Source organism: Venturia canescens, chromosome 5 (assembly GCF_019457755.1).
Source record: "Venturia canescens isolate UGA chromosome 5, ASM1945775v1, whole genome shotgun sequence".
Lineage (NCBI taxonomy): Eukaryota > Metazoa > Arthropoda > Insecta > Hymenoptera > Ichneumonidae > Venturia > Venturia canescens.
Window position 1 is genome coordinate 7978802 of NC_057425.1, and position 16292 is coordinate 7995093.

A 16292-nucleotide genomic window follows, 5' to 3' on the forward strand; every position below is an offset into this window, starting at 1 on the left:
TCTCGTTCGAAGATATTACAGTCCCACCCTATAGACTCATTACATTCATCCCTATCCCTATAACACAATTTAAACAAATCTCTAAAAGATATGAGGTTGGTTGGGCGGGCTAAGCCGAACGCCGGTAGTCCCCCACCATACCTTTTCAGTTTCGCTAAAAGGTTGTGGCATCTAGCGGACCGGAGGGGAACTACATGGTAATATCTTCGAACGAAACTACATATAATTACGATCGAACTTCACGTACAGGTAAGTTCGTTTGATCGGCTAATCAAACCTCATCTCCCTCATCTAATGAGAAACGACGAAGACAAGCGACAAGCGACGTAAGAATTTCAAAAGTTGCCGTTACACCGGACGCACTGAGCAGGATTCCAATTTTCTTTATCAAAGTTCTTTCAATTTTTTAACTAAAAACTGAATATTAATTAATCCAAACGAGTGTCAGTGAACTAATACATTTTTTGAAATAACACTACAAAGTTCTAAAAATATCGATCCCTTGGAGTTTTGATGGACCACAATTAGAGCAAAATCAACAGGTTAGTCTCCATTTTTCACGAGGAAACAATAGATATTTCCTTTTGATTCATAAGCTACTTTATTTTCGCGTTTAGCGAGTCGTTATTTGCGCTACAAACACTAAAACTACAATTGAATGGTTTTATATCTTGCATTTTTAGAGCAAATAACGACTCCCCGAACGCGCTTTGAAATGTGAGCTGTGACTCATATTTTTCGGTAACTGCGAGTTTGCATTATAGGAGTGGATCGAGTGCTCTCATGCACTCTGTGCTTACATGGAGCATTCGAGGCTCTAACATGTTTCATCAATTTTTTTGTTTTATTTATCACTGTTTTTTTTGTGTTATAAAAATCGGCTGAATTCAATGACATTGAATTCTATATAAATTTTCACTTCATTTTTGAGTTAGTTTTACTGACTATTCTCGGGTTCTAATCTTGTTTCTTAGTTGAATGAATCGAATATTTAATTTTGTTTCTAAATACGTTATTCGAGAATGTTTGTATATTTTTTGGTCCTTTTGTTTGTTGCAAATAGGAAAATGAGTGATGATACGGTTCGGGTTGCCCTGAGAATACGACCGCTGGTACCAACTGAAGTCGAACGTGGCTGTCAAACTTGTATCAGCGTTGTTCCTGGTGAACAACAAGTTCAAGTTCGTGACAGTGATAAGTCCTTCACATTTAATCACGTTTTTGGACCTGATACTGATCACGAGCAATTTTATAACACAGCTGTAAAAAAAACTGTCAACAAAATTTTTAAAGGTAATTTCTATGCTCTCAGTATCGTTGATATTGCTGCTGGATTGATATTTCTCCAACTTTGCATTTCATTAGACGAGATCATTAGATTTTAATTGAATATTTTAAAAAATTGGATTGTTTTGTTATGATTTCTAAAAAGATATTTCCATTGGTATTTTCATTCTTCATTTTGCCAAAAAAAATTATGAAGCACGTTTATCTATAATATAAATTTTTCACGATCGCTCTGAGTTGATACCATTTTTGCTCAAAATATTGCAGGCTACAATGTTACAATACTTGCTTACGGACAGACCGGAAGTGGAAAGACTTTCAGTATGGGAACTAATTACAATGGCAAAGGAGCAATGGGTGTTATCCCTCGTGCGGTGAATGAAATATTTGAAACCATAAACTCACAGATTGAATACACGTACAAAGTGACTGTGTCATTCGTAGAACTGTATCAAGAACAGCTCTACGATTTACTTGCTGACAAATCCAGAAATGAAAGAATCGTCGATGTCAGAGAAGACGATAAAAAAGGGATCAAAATCGTTGGATTGACTGAGAGACCAGTTGCCAATGCGAACGAAGCCTTCGAGGCTCTGACTCAAGGCTCCAACGAACGAGCAACTGGGGCTACTGCCATGAACGCCCAAAGCAGTAGAAGTCATGCTATATTTACGATTGTAGTTTTTCAATCAAAAAACGACGATCCAAATAGCGCAACAACGTCCAAATTCCATTTGGTTGATTTGGCTGGTTCGGAGCGCAGTAAAAAAACACAAGCCACCGGAGAACGATTTAAAGAGGGTGTAAATATCAATAAGGGTCTTCTAGCACTGGGGAATGTGATCTCGCAGTTGGGAGAAGGTGGACCGTCAGCTTATATTGGTTATCGAGATAGTAAATTGACGCGACTTCTCCAAGATTCTCTCGGAGGAAACTCAATGACACTGATGATCGCTTGCATCAGTCCAGCGGATTACAATCTCGACGAGACATTGAGCACTTTGAGGTACGCAGATCGTGCAAGGAGAATAAAGAACAAACCAATTGTTAACCAAGATCCTAAAGCAGCTGAAATCAATCGGTTAAATAGAGTGATTCAAGAACTTCGCTTAGCTCTCCTCGGCGATGGAACAGCCATTGGTAGTTGTCCTCCGGAGCATCGTCTTCTGCAAGAAAAAGTGACAAATTTGCAGAAAAAACTTCGAGAGCTGACCGAACAGCTCAATACCAATTTAATTGAAATAGTGAATATGCACGAACGAGCAGAACTGGCTGAACAAGCGAGAGAAATACTAACCTCTGCAATGTCTAAAATAATCGATGAGTTCGAGAACGTCTTCGAAAAAATGGATGTTGCCTCTCCCGAACGTGCGATGCTCAATCCTCTTTACCAAAAAGTGCTAGATTTTATGAAAGATCAAGAAACAACAGTTCAAAAAATTCATCAGCATGAAATGTCGAGCATGTGCTCCTTGAGTAAATCGGTCGGCGACAGTGATTCGACGAACGTATCGATCAACGACTCAGATCCTCAAGCTGAGGGAGTTCGTGTTGATCTCGACGAAAGACACGCCGAGCACACTCTACGTCAAGCTCAAAGAAATCAGGAAGTGAATGACATCAGTCGTTCACTCGCCATGAAAGAGGAACTTATTTCGACACTTTTAAGAAATTCGACATTAACGATTGAACATTCGAAAGAACTTCAACAAATGGAGAATGAGTTAAAAACTCTACAAAATGAGAAGGAAGAGCTGCTCCAAGCCCTACAAAATGTACAATCTAACAACGCCAGTGCTAAACTAGCAGCTTCAAGACGCAAAAAAGTACAAGAACTGGAAAAACAAATCAGTGAATTATCAAGAAAATGTACTGAACAAATGAGAATCATTAAAAAGAAAGAAAAATCCGACGAAAAAATAAAAAATCTATCCACCGAGATACAATCTCTGAAACAGGCAAAAATTAAACTCATCCGTGAAATGAGAAAAGAATCCGAAGTCTTCAACAAATGGAAACGCGAGAGCGAACGTGAAATCTACAAACTCAAGGATCAGGATAGAAAGAGACAAAATCAAATCGTCAAGTTGCAGACTCAACACGATAAACAGCAAAACGTTTTCAAACGGAAGATGGAAGAAGCTATCGCCATCAACAAAAGGCTCAAGGTGAGAAATCATACGTTACTAAAATGTAACTTGCTAATTTTATTTTGCATATACTTACATCATCATCATCTTTCAATAATAAAATTTAGGATGCTCTGGAGCTGCAACGGAAAGCCCAGAGCAAACGCGAGAAGAATTCAAACAGCAAGAGCAACGGTATGCGTGACTGGGTCCAGCACGAATACGCGATTCTCACCAGTACCATCGAGGCGGAAGCTTCTCTTGAAAAAATGATTCAAGATCGGGCTGTCCTATCGAAAGAATTAGAAACATTGAAAACTACGTCGTCTGGAAGTCCTTCGTCGTCAAATCATATCACGCAACTAAAAGAGTTTCTCGATTTGCGTAACACGCAAATTGCAGATCTCCAACGAGAGATCATGGAATCGGACCAAGGTAAAAAAAATAATCTAATAATCGAATAGTTTGTTTTTTCATATTTCGTTATTTACTGAATCTTAAATTATATTTATTTGTTGTTATATTGCTCACGTAAATTGAATAAGAACTGGTTAATTTGAATGTTGAATTATCGAAATCTTTGTTTTTAATTATTTCAGACAATCGTAGCAGTACTCGTCTCAATAATATTCAGTCGATGGGAGATGCAAAAACCGTCATTAAATCATTGTTTGAAACGATTGCTGTCGATCACAGGAAAAATATAGGCAAGAGTCAGGAACTAGAAAACAAATACGTCGAATTGATGGTAAAAATAATATATATTCGAGTTACTTGAAGAAAATTGATCGATTACAATGTTCTTAAGTTTTTGCAAATTGCAGGAAAAATATGACTCCGCTTTATTAAAAAATCGTCAATACGAACTTCGCCAGCAGTCTGAAGGAAGACTGAAGGAACTGGAAGAAGAATTAGAAATGTATAAAGAAAAGTGCGAAAATCTCGAAGACAAGGTAAGAAAAACCATCGATCGAAAAAAAAAAAATCTCAACTTCCAACCATTCAAATGACTGTAACAATTTTTTCTTGGCTTTTTAGCTCGCTATGGGCGTTACTTCAGCGGTGACAAAAAATCGCAGTAAGAAGACCAATGCTGCACAGCAAACTAGGCACATGTCTGATCCACAAGATTTGGACAGTTCATATTTCCACATTACCGATGACAGTTTCAGCGAGATCGATGACGCCAACGATCCCGATTGGAAGAAAACTCCACTTTACAAACGCATTCAAAAAGCAGTGAGTGAAAAATCATAACAAAATAATGTGTAACTTCTAGTCGATATTTGGGCACAAATAATGGAATTGTGTCTTCGAAATTTTCAGCGATTTTCGAAAAATCGAAGCACCGAGTCACTCTCAGGAGAGAAAAGATCATTCGACGGAATAATCAAGTGCTCTTGCAAAAGTCAATGTTCAACACGCTTATGTTCGTGTCGAAAAAATGCAACGAGTTGTTCCAACTGTAACTGCAATCCTGAAATTTGTACAAATCGAAATGAAGCAAATGTAAGTGTATATCGAATAGATCAAAGCAATGGTGATATTTCAAACTATCGAAAACTTTTAATCAACTATTTATTTCATCAGGTCGGAACGAAAAAATTATTCTCCGACAGCACGGATGAAAATAAACCTGACAACGAAGATTCTACTAAACGAGCCAGGTTAATAGATAGATATATATATAAATATTTCATCGATCCTCACTAAACAGTGTTATTTGAGAAATCTAATCGTGCTTTATCTCTTTTCAGACTCGAAGCTGACCTGTGAAGTTGTTTATCAATTAAGGAAATAATTTTTATCTCTCAGACTTAATTATATACCTTATATTATTATATAAGGTTATGTCTTGTTTATGTGAGTATTGTTTATTTCAATTTTTTGAAAATTAGTCACTGAGTTCTTCTAGACTTATCGATTATCCTCGAATAAATGCAGGAACTATATTCATTTAATTCAGCAAACAAAATTTGATAACGCTTAAGAATAATAATTAAGACAAATCGAAAAAAGTTGCTCATCAATTGGTGAGTCGTATTACTTGACAAATTTATTTAAAACGGAGCTATTTGGTTCCGTAAACAGATTTATTGACTTGAAAAATTATGCCTGCGACGATAAAAAAGGAATGACCACAAAATTTCTGTTCAACAAAATGTAAACGGTATTTTTATATGAGCAACCGATCGAATTTAATTATAAAAATGTTAACATTATATGTAATAAATTGGATAATAATTCAAAAAATGAAAAACTCCTTCAACACTCGGAGTATTTGGAACATGTGAAATTTTTGTTCCTGCATTTTCCCCCGAAATTCCCGTTACGAAATCCGCTTTGAAATATTTTTCAAAGCAAAATCATGAAAATTCATGAATTCAAAGAAAAATAATGAAATTCATTGCGATGACAATTTTTCAAAAGTATACTTTATTTTTTTCGTTTTTGTCGGGAATCCTGATCAATTTTAGACTTTTCGAACGAATATTTTTGCATTCCCACAACTGAATACGGCGGAATTTTATTCGGGGTTGGTAACATGGTTGAACCGATTTGCTCCTTTTTATCAATTTTTTTTGGATTCTCAGGTGGGTGGTGTTTTATTATTATTTTCCATCTGAGTGTCGTGCCTGCGAGATTATCAGCTTTTTGGTCGTTAGAAATTTCAGGCCGTTCGCTAGTTTCACATGAATCACATGTTTTTGGATTCTCGATTTCTTGATTTTCCGTCGATGTATTAACAATCGAGTGGTCCAGATTCGACGATGATTTTTCGATAGGAAGATTTTTTTTTATGCTTTTTCGTATGTTCATCAAGTTAGGCGAATTGTAGTGGACCTGAACAGGTGCGATCGTGTAATTCGTGTTTTTTATCGCCGTGTCATCTGGATCGTTGACTTCGTGATTTCTGCTCTCGAAATATCGACGACCGAAAGGAAAGCACGAAATATTTTCATTTCTCGAACGGTTTGATGATGTTTCCGTCGTTTCTGGTTTATCTCTCGTTGGAATTTCTTGATTACGAGAAACGGACGACGAACCGCTTGGACCGTTGAATTTGACATTGTTTTTGTTCGTGGCCTCATTGGTCGATGTATCTTTAGTTATATTTGATGAGCCCGACGTTTCTATCTTCGTCGTTGATGAGATTTCCGATATTTCTTCGGCCAACGAACGTCGACTTTTCGAAGCAGTGTTCAACGGACACGGATCTTTCGGTACTCTTTCAGATTCCTTCAGATTCGGATGAAGGGCAGTGAATTTGTCGAGCTTTTTCGTCAAATTTTGACGAATGATTGCATTATCGTTGTAACTTTCCAGTTGATCATTTTCGTTTGGAGTAAAACGTAACATTTTGCCGTTGCTCGTGAAACCGGAAGTACTTGGTTCGCTTTTTCCAGCGATGTAAAAAAGGGAATTCGCAGCTGGCGCAATGGAATAAACACTTTTCGTACTCTGACCCACTTTCGTCGATGTATTCTTCTCACAACCACAATCTTCCGACTTCGTTTCCGTGTCGTAAGTGTCGTGTGACATTGCGAATAAGCTTATCGGTACTCTTTTTATTACCAGTTTTTCTACTATATAATCGTAAATCTCGCGCGTTTCAGGCTCTTCGGGATATGGTTTATTAACAACTTCTCTGCGACGTCTGTGATTCTTTTTGAAACACCTAGTAAAAAAAGATGGACAACTGGAAGGGATGACATTCCGTTGTGGGGTTTCACTTTGAACAACTGTAACTTCCGGAGCACAATTTCGTTTAACAGTTTTTCCTTTTCCCATTACCGATTAATTATTTATTGTTAGAAACAAAAATAACGCAAAGTTTTCAATATGAATACGTGATTCAATCGATCTACTGATTTAAGAGGCTATTTTGACTTGACTCCATTTCAACAGCCAGGGATCCCACGTCTCTAGTGAATTTCGGAATTGACAGTTGGATTTGCTGCCAACCAGGCGGCAACTTCAAATCGTACGATCTCCCCCCTCCTCCCTCATGAATGCCTGTCGCTCCACTCCACTCGTTTTCTCTCGCACACAACAGACTCCCCACGATAGAGGTATCTCCTTACCGGATAATAAAAGTGAGAATATACGAGCGCCTGCACGAGCCATTCATGACGTGTCGTGGCAAAGCTGGCAAAGTAATAGGAAGGAAATAGGTGGAAGTAGACGTCGACTGTACGTAGTGGCTGCGCCGTTGACCAACCATTTATCCTTCAGTTGGTGTTCCCCTGTAAAGGCTGACGACGAGTTCAGCGATTGAAACCGGTGTTGTGAATTTTGGTTTTTTTTAGTATTACCCATGTAGCCGAGAAGATCGACGGTCGGGATTGCGTTCGATTTTTTTCTACGCAATAAACAAAGAAAAAATAAACTTTGTAACGCGCATATATAGACGATATAATAAAAATGTGGGGTGACACGACAGCGATTACGATGGCGATTCGGCTGCTATGTCTCTTCTGTGTGATTCAAAGTGCTACGAGCTATTTACCGGGTCTAGCTCCTGTCAATTTCTGCAAAGCTGGCGAAACCACCGCAACCTGCAAGGTAAATACAGCAAACCTTTTTTTATTTCAAATTTGACACGATTATTTATCTTCGAGTCAAACAATGATCAGACAATGATGCATCAATAATCCCAATGGATTCGCCAATTGTTTGTGAAAAATGTATTTACAATGTAGCTTGTGTACCTAATCGATTTCGATAAATGTGACGGATAACAATTATCGCCAATTCGTGCTGTGGAAATTGAATTCTTTTTTGTCGCACTTTATCAAACATAACCCTATCAAATTCGTCTCAACTTGCCACCACATCACGTTTATATATAACGCCTCCAAATGTGTATACAGGGAACGTCTTATTGTGATAAACAATCTCCTTATTAATCTTTCTCACGTCCAGACTTTATTTCAAGCACGAGTTAGAATTTCTGCAAGTTTAGCCAGGTCCTGGCGATATAAAATGTTCATGTTACAAATGCTTTATTAATTCCTTTTATCTATTTTTCCAGTCGGAGATAAAATTGTTTGTCAATCGTCTCAACACTGAAGAATCGGTTATACCATTCGAATACAATTAGTAAGTTATATTTATATATTCTTAGAAATGATAAACTGAAGGAATACCTGTAAAGGCAAAACATATGAGATAAAACAGCTTGGAATTAACTTTTGAGCTCCTTAGAATAATGATTTTAATTAATATTGAAACTTTTGAGGTGTACTTTTAAAGTTTTATAAAATCATATAAATTTGCTTTAGTTGAAACTGTGGAGTTCAAATATTTTTTTGTGTGTTATTGGAAATAAACAATAACATACAAATGTGAATGGATATTATATTCTTTACATTTCCATTTTGTTTAGATGTAACTAGCAGTGCGTCATTAAAAAGTTATTCATTTAGTTTACTTTTAAAAAATATTCCTTACGTTGTTGTTGAAGAAAACATATTTTTTGGTCAATTCCATATGATCCATAGTGTGTTTGAAAAATATCCATGGCATCCATGGGAAAACTTAATAAAAGAATGGAAAAAGTATTTTGATTTTCTAAAATGTGATTTTTTTTTTTCAGCTTTGATTTTTGCGAAAGTCAAAGTGATGAATCACCGGTTGAGAATTTAGGTCAGGTTGTTTTTGGGGAACGGATTCGGCCATCACCTTACAAAGTTTGTATTGAATCCCATAAAATAACATATAGAAGACTATTTCTCAATAAGAAAAGCAATTACGATACATTATTTTGTTTCAACAGTTGGAATTCTTGAAAACAATGAACTGCGAATCAGTATGTCACAAAAGATATACAGGAGGAGATCCAGACTCTGATAAGAACTTAGGTCGATTGAAACAGGGGATGTTTTTGAATTATCAGCATCATTGGATTGTTGGTAAGTTAAAAGACTATACGAGAGTAATAGATTTTCAATTATTTGAAAATGTGTAAGAAATTACAAAAGCTAAAATTGATCCAAATGTATTTAGAGATTTCAATGTAGTATGAAAATCATTTACGGAATCCTTATAGTTTCAAATGACATTTCATTACGGTTCATGCAGCCTTTGATTATTCGAAATTTAGTCGTGCTGCATACGTTCGACTTCATCTCTATTGTCAACAAATATATTCATTGGATGCTAAATAGCTCTTATCTCATGCACTGAATTTCCGATCGATTTTCAAAACTTTTTTTCTTTTAGATAACATGCCAGTGACGTGGTGTTATCCATTGGAAAGCGGAAGACAGTATTGCAGTACAGGATTTCCTATGGGTTGTTATTCACGAGAATCTCGTTTAAACATGGACACATGCAGCATAAGCGTAAGCAGAAACTTTGAATTTGTCTCTTTTTCAGAAAAAGTACTGCAAAGTGATGAAATTTTATTGGTTTCGGAAAAATAAATGGTTCTAAAATATTTCTCTTTATACAGGCATCTTACAACAAACGGAAAACTTATTATCTGTTCAATCATGTGGATTTGACCATCACTTATCACAGCGGTTTAAAGGAAGAATGGGGAGATAAAGAAAACAGCGGACGTATAATTTGTATGTTTATTGCTATATCGAACTTCCATACTCGTTATCCATAATGAACAACATTCTACATTGAGAAGAAAATGCCTGCAGAAGAAAATTGAGAAGCAATGGAAAAAAAAATAATTTTTTGACTGCAGAGTAACGCAAATATTTCCCTGTGAAATTCGAAGTCCGTTATCAAAAGTCTGTCGTGAATTGAAATTTCATTTTTCTGAGTTTTTCTGTGCTTTGAGCACGCGACATAAATGTTTGAATTACAGAAATGATGTCCTAATTTGCTTCTTGCTAATGCAGCACAGACTTGATATCTTCAAACCAGAAAATAATTGAGAAATTATTTCCACAGCTATCAAAGTTGTACCCAAAAGTATCAAGCACGGACCGACATTGGATTGTACTTCTGAGACTCCGTTGGAAATACCCGAAGGTAATTTGGAAAAAGGAAAAACTCTCGACGTGCAATACACGTACTCGGTCAAGTTTTTGGTAAGCTTTCAATGTCATTCAATTCTATTTTGAAAAAATAAATGAATACTGTGAAGTTATGGACTAACATTAATTTCGAAAAATCGTTATGAATAAATCCGACAGAAAAACGACACGATCAAATGGTCATCCCGTTGGGACTACATTCTCGAATCGATGCCACACACAAATATCCAATGGTTCAGTATACTGAATTCTTTGGTAATCGTATTGTTTCTGTCGGGAATGGTGGCGATGATAATGCTTCGTACATTGCACAAAGATATCGCACGATACAATCAGGTATGTCTCAAAAAATGGCACGACTAACAGAGAAAGGAAAGAAAAGTATAACATTGGTATTTGATCTTTAGCCTCGTCGAAAGAAAATTTTGCACTTTCACGATTTTTCTCTGATTCAGCAGTACATAATCGATCAAGGTTTTAGTAGTTCGGACGTGTACGGGGCTGACTACTTATCGAGTCGCCAAGTCCGTGATTGTAACGGTGATTGGGATCGATGCAAAAACAGTCGTGTTTTAATTTGCACATTAGTTTCATGTACGCGTCTGTGTTACCATAACGCAGGCTTCTTTTCAGATAGAATCGGGTGAAGATGCGCAAGAAGAATTTGGATGGAAACTCGTTCACGGCGATGTTTTCCGACCACCGAGAAAGGGAATGTTACTGTCGGTACTTTTGGGTTCGGGTATTCAAGTATTCTTCATGACATTGGTCACTCTCGGTAAGAAAAATCTTGTTTAAACTTCTCAGTCAAATTGAAAACTAGTTTGATGTTTGGTCCTCGAAATTCACTGTTTTTTGTTTCGATTTTCCAAGCTTTCGCTTGTCTGGGCTTCTTGTCACCTGCAAATCGCGGAGCTCTGATGACCTGCGCGATGATTCTGTACGTGTGTCTTGGAACACCGGCGGGCTACGTATCTGCAAGAATTTACAAAAGTTTTGGTGGCGAAAAATGGAAATCAAATGTTCTGCTTACTTCGATGTTGAGCCCGGGGTACTAATGTTATATCAACATAAATCGATCCACTCACGAATCGTTTATTTAATAATTTTATATTTCATTGAATTTTTATCGTTTATTTTTACAGAATAGTCTTCAGTCTCTTTTTCATTTTGAATCTCATCTTCTGGGCCAATGGAAGTTCAGCAGCTGTACCGTTCAGTACACTCGTCGCACTTCTCGCACTCTGGTTCGGTGTTTCCGTACCTTTGACTTTCGTCGGCGCTTACTTTGGCTTTAGAAAACGAGTAATTATCGTTCTTATTTGATTAACCAAAAGTTCACTCGAACAATTCGTTTCCTGGGTCCAATAAACGACACAATTTTTATCTTCTGTTATCAGCCTCTGGAACATCCAGTGAGAACGAATCAAATACCTCGACAAATACCCGAGCAAAGTTTCTACACTCAGGCGATACCGGGAGTCGTGATGGGCGGCGTTCTGCCATTCGGATGTATATTCATACAACTCTTCTTCATTCTCAATTCTCTCTGGTAATGGAACTACCATAAATCAGGATCTAAATATGAAAATTTTTTTAAAGCTGGATTTTCTTTTATCTAGAAAAGATGTTCAAAGTGATAAAAACATTTATGGGACGAAATTCGTTGTTTTTCGTTGCTAATCCGAGTCCCTCAAACTCAAATATCGACTTTGGAGGCAGATTCTCCACCGTTGTGAACGCTTCAAAATTTTTATTATATTCATTAAAAAATTTGAAATTATCTCAATGAATATCATGTCACGTGTTTTAATTTGCAGGTCAAGCCAGATGTATTATATGTTTGGATTCCTCTTTCTCGTTTTTCTCATTCTCGTAATCACCTGCTCGGAAACAACGATTCTTTTGTGCTACTTCCATTTATGCGCTGAGGCAAGTAGAATTTGAACAATCTTAAATGAAAATAAAATTCCCTGGAAACAATTTGAACCTGCAAAAAAGATATCATTGAATCAAGACACCCTTTCTTGAAAAAAAAGCTGTGGTGTGAAGATGTTGTTTTACAGTTTGACTTTTGTTGCTCACTGACATAAATTTGATTGGACTCTTCCACAGGATTACCACTGGTGGTGGCGGAGTTTCCTCACTTCCGGTTTCACCGCGTTTTACCTGCTGGTTTATTGCGTACACTACTTCATTACGAAACTTAACATTGAGGGTGCTACCTCGACTTTCTTGTACTTCGGCTACACGCTCATCATGGTTTTCTTATTCTTCCTACTCACTGGTGAGAAATCGTGATATTTTTCTTTGGGGTTTTTAAAAGATTGGAATAAAGAAATTATATTTGTCGAATTTTTCATTTTTTTTGCTCAATTCGCGTATTACATTTTGGGGAACAAAATCGTTCTACGGTGTAATGGTTTGTTTGACTTTTCTAAAGGTTGAATTGTAGAACTATGAAAAAAGTGAATGATTTTGGCAACGAAATTATGGTTTGCTACGGTTATTCCAACCTTGAATCACGTTGCGACCTTTTTCTTTTTCAACCGAATAACATTTTGACTTTTTCTTTCCAGGTTCCATTGGATTCTTCGCTTGCTTCTGGTTCGTTCGCAAGATTTACAGTGTTGTAAAAGTCGATTGAGGCAAGAGAATAAACTAAGTAAAAGGGAAAAGTGGGACTACAGTGACGAAAAAAAAGTATTTGTGTGAAAATCAATTGCATAAGACAATGTGATCTTTGACGAGTAACGAAGAAAAATCCACTGTTAATATATCTTTTCCTAAGCCCCGTTTTATCCCCCTTAAATCTTTGCTCGGAGTTACGATCGGTATTGCTAAAAAACCAACGATCAATGCAATATCGTGAGAAATTTGACTCTGAATAATCGTACGTTGTTTTAAGTTCGAAAAAAAATCACTTGCCACTAAGCATATTATCGTTTATTTTTCTTCTTTCCTTGTCATGACCACTGTTCGTGAAAATAATATGACAAAATTATTTTCCAAATGCATAAGGTTTGATTAGCGATCAACGAGAAACGCAATCTCACGCTGTTACTCCTCGTCGTATATCCGGAAAATTCGCAAACTACTACTGTCAGTGTGTTTCTACGAGAGAATCAGAAGGAAAAACGAATTAACATTAAACTGAAACGAGTCACGATCCAAACAATAACAGAGTTGTAAATCCTCTTCTAGCTGGTGAACAAGAAATGTGGAACCCGCAAGAGGCTTAGAATATTTCATCATAAAAAATAAAAGAAAAGGGTTTAAATATACATATTAGGGTGGTCCTTAAAAGGGGTGTTTTCGAATTTCTTTGCTCCCAGGGGCTCAAATGCTTCCAAATTAATAAAAAATAATTCCCTGAACATTTGAGCTCTTAATATTAACTCTAAGATAGTCCGCATTCCAACCTAAGATTCTTATGGAAATAACATGAGAAAAATTCCTTTCGTTCTTTAGTATTTCATAACTCTGGGACAAATAAATTAAAAATTTCGAGACACACATATTTTCATAGAGAATTTGACGCTCTACAAAAAAGGTCTTTTATGATTTCTAGCTAAGTCTATTGGTTTAAGAGTTATTCGAGCTCAAAGTTTAATTTTTTTTCTCATTATCAATATTATCAAGGATATTCATCAAACCCTTAGGGAAAAAACGGTTGGGACAAGTACATTGATGCTTCCGTGTTTCCTGATCATATCACGAAAAATGTCATAAAAATTCCTTAAAAAAATTATGTGGCCAACCGTAAATAATTTCAACAGAACAATTGGAAAAAAATTTCACAAATTTTGAAAAAACATTACATTAAAAAAAATACAAATCTGTAATTCGTTTGTAAAATGAAAAAAATTCAAATAAAACATGAGAAATAAAAAACCGAAATACCGCGCTTGAAAACATTTTGAAAAACGATGCCCCATTTTTCTAATCTTATTCTAACAACTAAATCAATTAAAAAAAAAATGGCATCTAAGTTACTTACAGCATTAAAATTAATAATATCAATTCGAGGCCAAGTATTTTCTAATAAATTGAAAAAAGTTACCACTTGAGGTACGTGCAGCACTAAAATTTATGATATCCAATCGCAGGACAAGTAATTTAAGTAATCCAAAAAAATCACATGCAAGCTAGTCATTTCTTACTCTATGGTGGCAGAAACTTTTAAGAAAATCGATTCAGACTTTCAGGATCTTCTGGTATTATTCATTATTCACAATATTCAACGTCGATTGGACCCATACAAATTATGTTTAAATATGAGTTAAAAGTACTTGTCCGGCTATAAGAAATGACTAGCTTGCATTTGATTTTTTTGGATTTAAAAGCTTCTTAGAACAATTTCATAATGGTGATATTTGGAGTTACTCATAAATTACTTGTCCTTCGATTGATATCATAAATTTTAGTGCTGCACGTAACTCAAATGGTAACTTTTTTCAATTTATTAGAAAATATTTGGCCTCGAATTGATATTATTAATTTTAATGCTGTAAGTAACTTAGATGGAATTTTTTTTTAATTGATTTAGTTGTTAGAATAAGATAAGAAAAATGGGGCATCGTTTTTCAAAATGTTTTCAAGCGCGATATTTCGGTTTTTTATTTCTCATGTTTTATTTGAATTTTTTTCACTTTACAAACGAATTACAGATTTGTATTTTTTTTAATGTAATGTTTTTTTCAAAATTTGTGAAATTTTTTTCCAATTGTTCTGTTGAAATTATTTACAGTTGGCTACATAATTTTTTTAAGGAATTTTTATTACATTTTTCGTGATATGATCAGGAAACACGGAAGCATCAATGTACTTGTCCCAACCGTTTTTTCCCTAAAGGTTTGATGAATATCCTTGATAATATTGATAATGAGAAAAAAAATTAATCTTTGAACTCAAATAACTCTTAAACCAATAGACTTAGCTAGAAATCATAAAAGACCTTTTTTGTAGAGCGTCAAATTCTCTATGAAAATATGTGTGTCTCGAAATTTTTAATTTATTTGTCCCAGAGTTATGAAATACTAAAGAACGAAAGGAATTTTTCTCATGTTATTCCCATAAGAATCTTAGGTTGGAATGCGGACTATCTTAGAGTTAATATTAAGAGCTCAAATTTTCAGGGAATTATTTTTAATTAATTTGGAAGCATCTAAGCCCCTGGGAGCAAAGAAATTCGAAAACACATCTTTTAAGGACCACCCTAATACATATATACATCACGAATAACAATAAATTGTACAAATTGGTAATAAGTTAAAAAAAAAAACCCCGAAATTCGATAGAAATAACTTTCTACAATTTCTTGCACCAATTTAAAAAAAATCTGACAAGTGTAAATGTGTGATAGATATTGCTTTTTCTCATATTATCTCTGTTGAGGCCATTTTGGCGTATAAGACGCTGTCTAGATAGCATAACTTTCGTACTACATTTGAGATTTTTTCACTCAAATTTTGTACTGGTGTTTTTGATTCTTCAGAATCACGTCAAATTTAGCATCACTATTTTTTGCATTCTAGTAAAACGGTGTTGCAATTGTTATTTTTTCAGCATTCTCACTTTTATGCGAGTCGTATGGACAATTGTCTCCTCTCAATTCTTGTACCAAATCCCAACAGTTCCAAATTCATTATATTATTCGATAAATTGCGAAAGCAGCATTCTAAAAAAAAACTAAATGGCCTTTAGTACGAGACATTATAAATGTAAACAAAAAAATTTAAATGCGACATATCAGATCTCGCTTGAAATGTATGTCGAAAATGTGAAAACTTGACATGATATCAGGTCGGAACAATTCTCCTTTCCACGATCAAATATGGTCAGGCTTTGTAGAAATGACATCGATGAAGAAACGAGG

The 16292-nt window shown here is 35.6% G+C and overlaps 3 protein-coding genes across 5 annotated transcripts; 2 read left to right on the forward strand and 1 right to left on the reverse strand.

Annotated features, from left to right (window-relative positions):
* Positions 1–169: 169 nt before the first annotated feature.
* On the forward strand, positions 170–5685 carry Klp3A (kinesin-like protein 3A). The gene is made up of 11 exons (XM_043418601.1): positions 170–392; positions 484–542; positions 1064–1293; positions 1555–3455; positions 3545–3851; positions 4016–4164; positions 4241–4369; positions 4455–4655; positions 4743–4925; positions 5007–5083; positions 5174–5685. Exons 3-11 carry the CDS (start codon positions 1068–1070, stop codon positions 5190–5192), a joined length of 3192 nt encoding a protein of 1063 aa, XP_043274536.1. The 5' UTR covers positions 170–392; positions 484–542; positions 1064–1067; the 3' UTR covers positions 5193–5685.
* Positions 4159–7208, reverse strand: LOC122410865 (uncharacterized). The gene has a single exon (XM_043419315.1). It carries the CDS (start codon positions 7206–7208, stop codon positions 5853–5855), a length of 1356 nt encoding a protein of 451 aa, XP_043275250.1. The 3' UTR covers positions 4159–5852.
* A 229-nt stretch (positions 7209–7437) lies between these two features.
* TM9SF2 (transmembrane 9 superfamily protein member 2) lies at positions 7438–13698 on the forward strand. Of its 3 annotated transcripts, XM_043419469.1 has the most exons (16): positions 7438–7610; positions 7727–7982; positions 8452–8519; positions 9016–9109; positions 9196–9331; positions 9642–9763; positions 9874–9991; positions 10329–10468; positions 10574–10750; positions 11036–11192; positions 11288–11465; positions 11560–11719; positions 11815–11966; positions 12235–12346; positions 12530–12701; positions 12994–13698. In XM_043419469.1, exons 2-16 carry the CDS (start codon positions 7842–7844, stop codon positions 13059–13061), a joined length of 1995 nt encoding a protein of 664 aa, XP_043275404.1. In that variant the 5' UTR covers positions 7438–7610; positions 7727–7841; the 3' UTR covers positions 13062–13698. The 3 variants fall into 3 exon arrangements, with proteins under 3 accessions (XP_043275404.1, XP_043275403.1, XP_043275405.1); XM_043419468.1 differs by having other exon boundaries at positions 7438–7982; XM_043419470.1 differs by having other exon boundaries at positions 7439–7982; positions 11048–11192.
* Positions 13699–16292: the final 2594 nt, after the last annotated feature.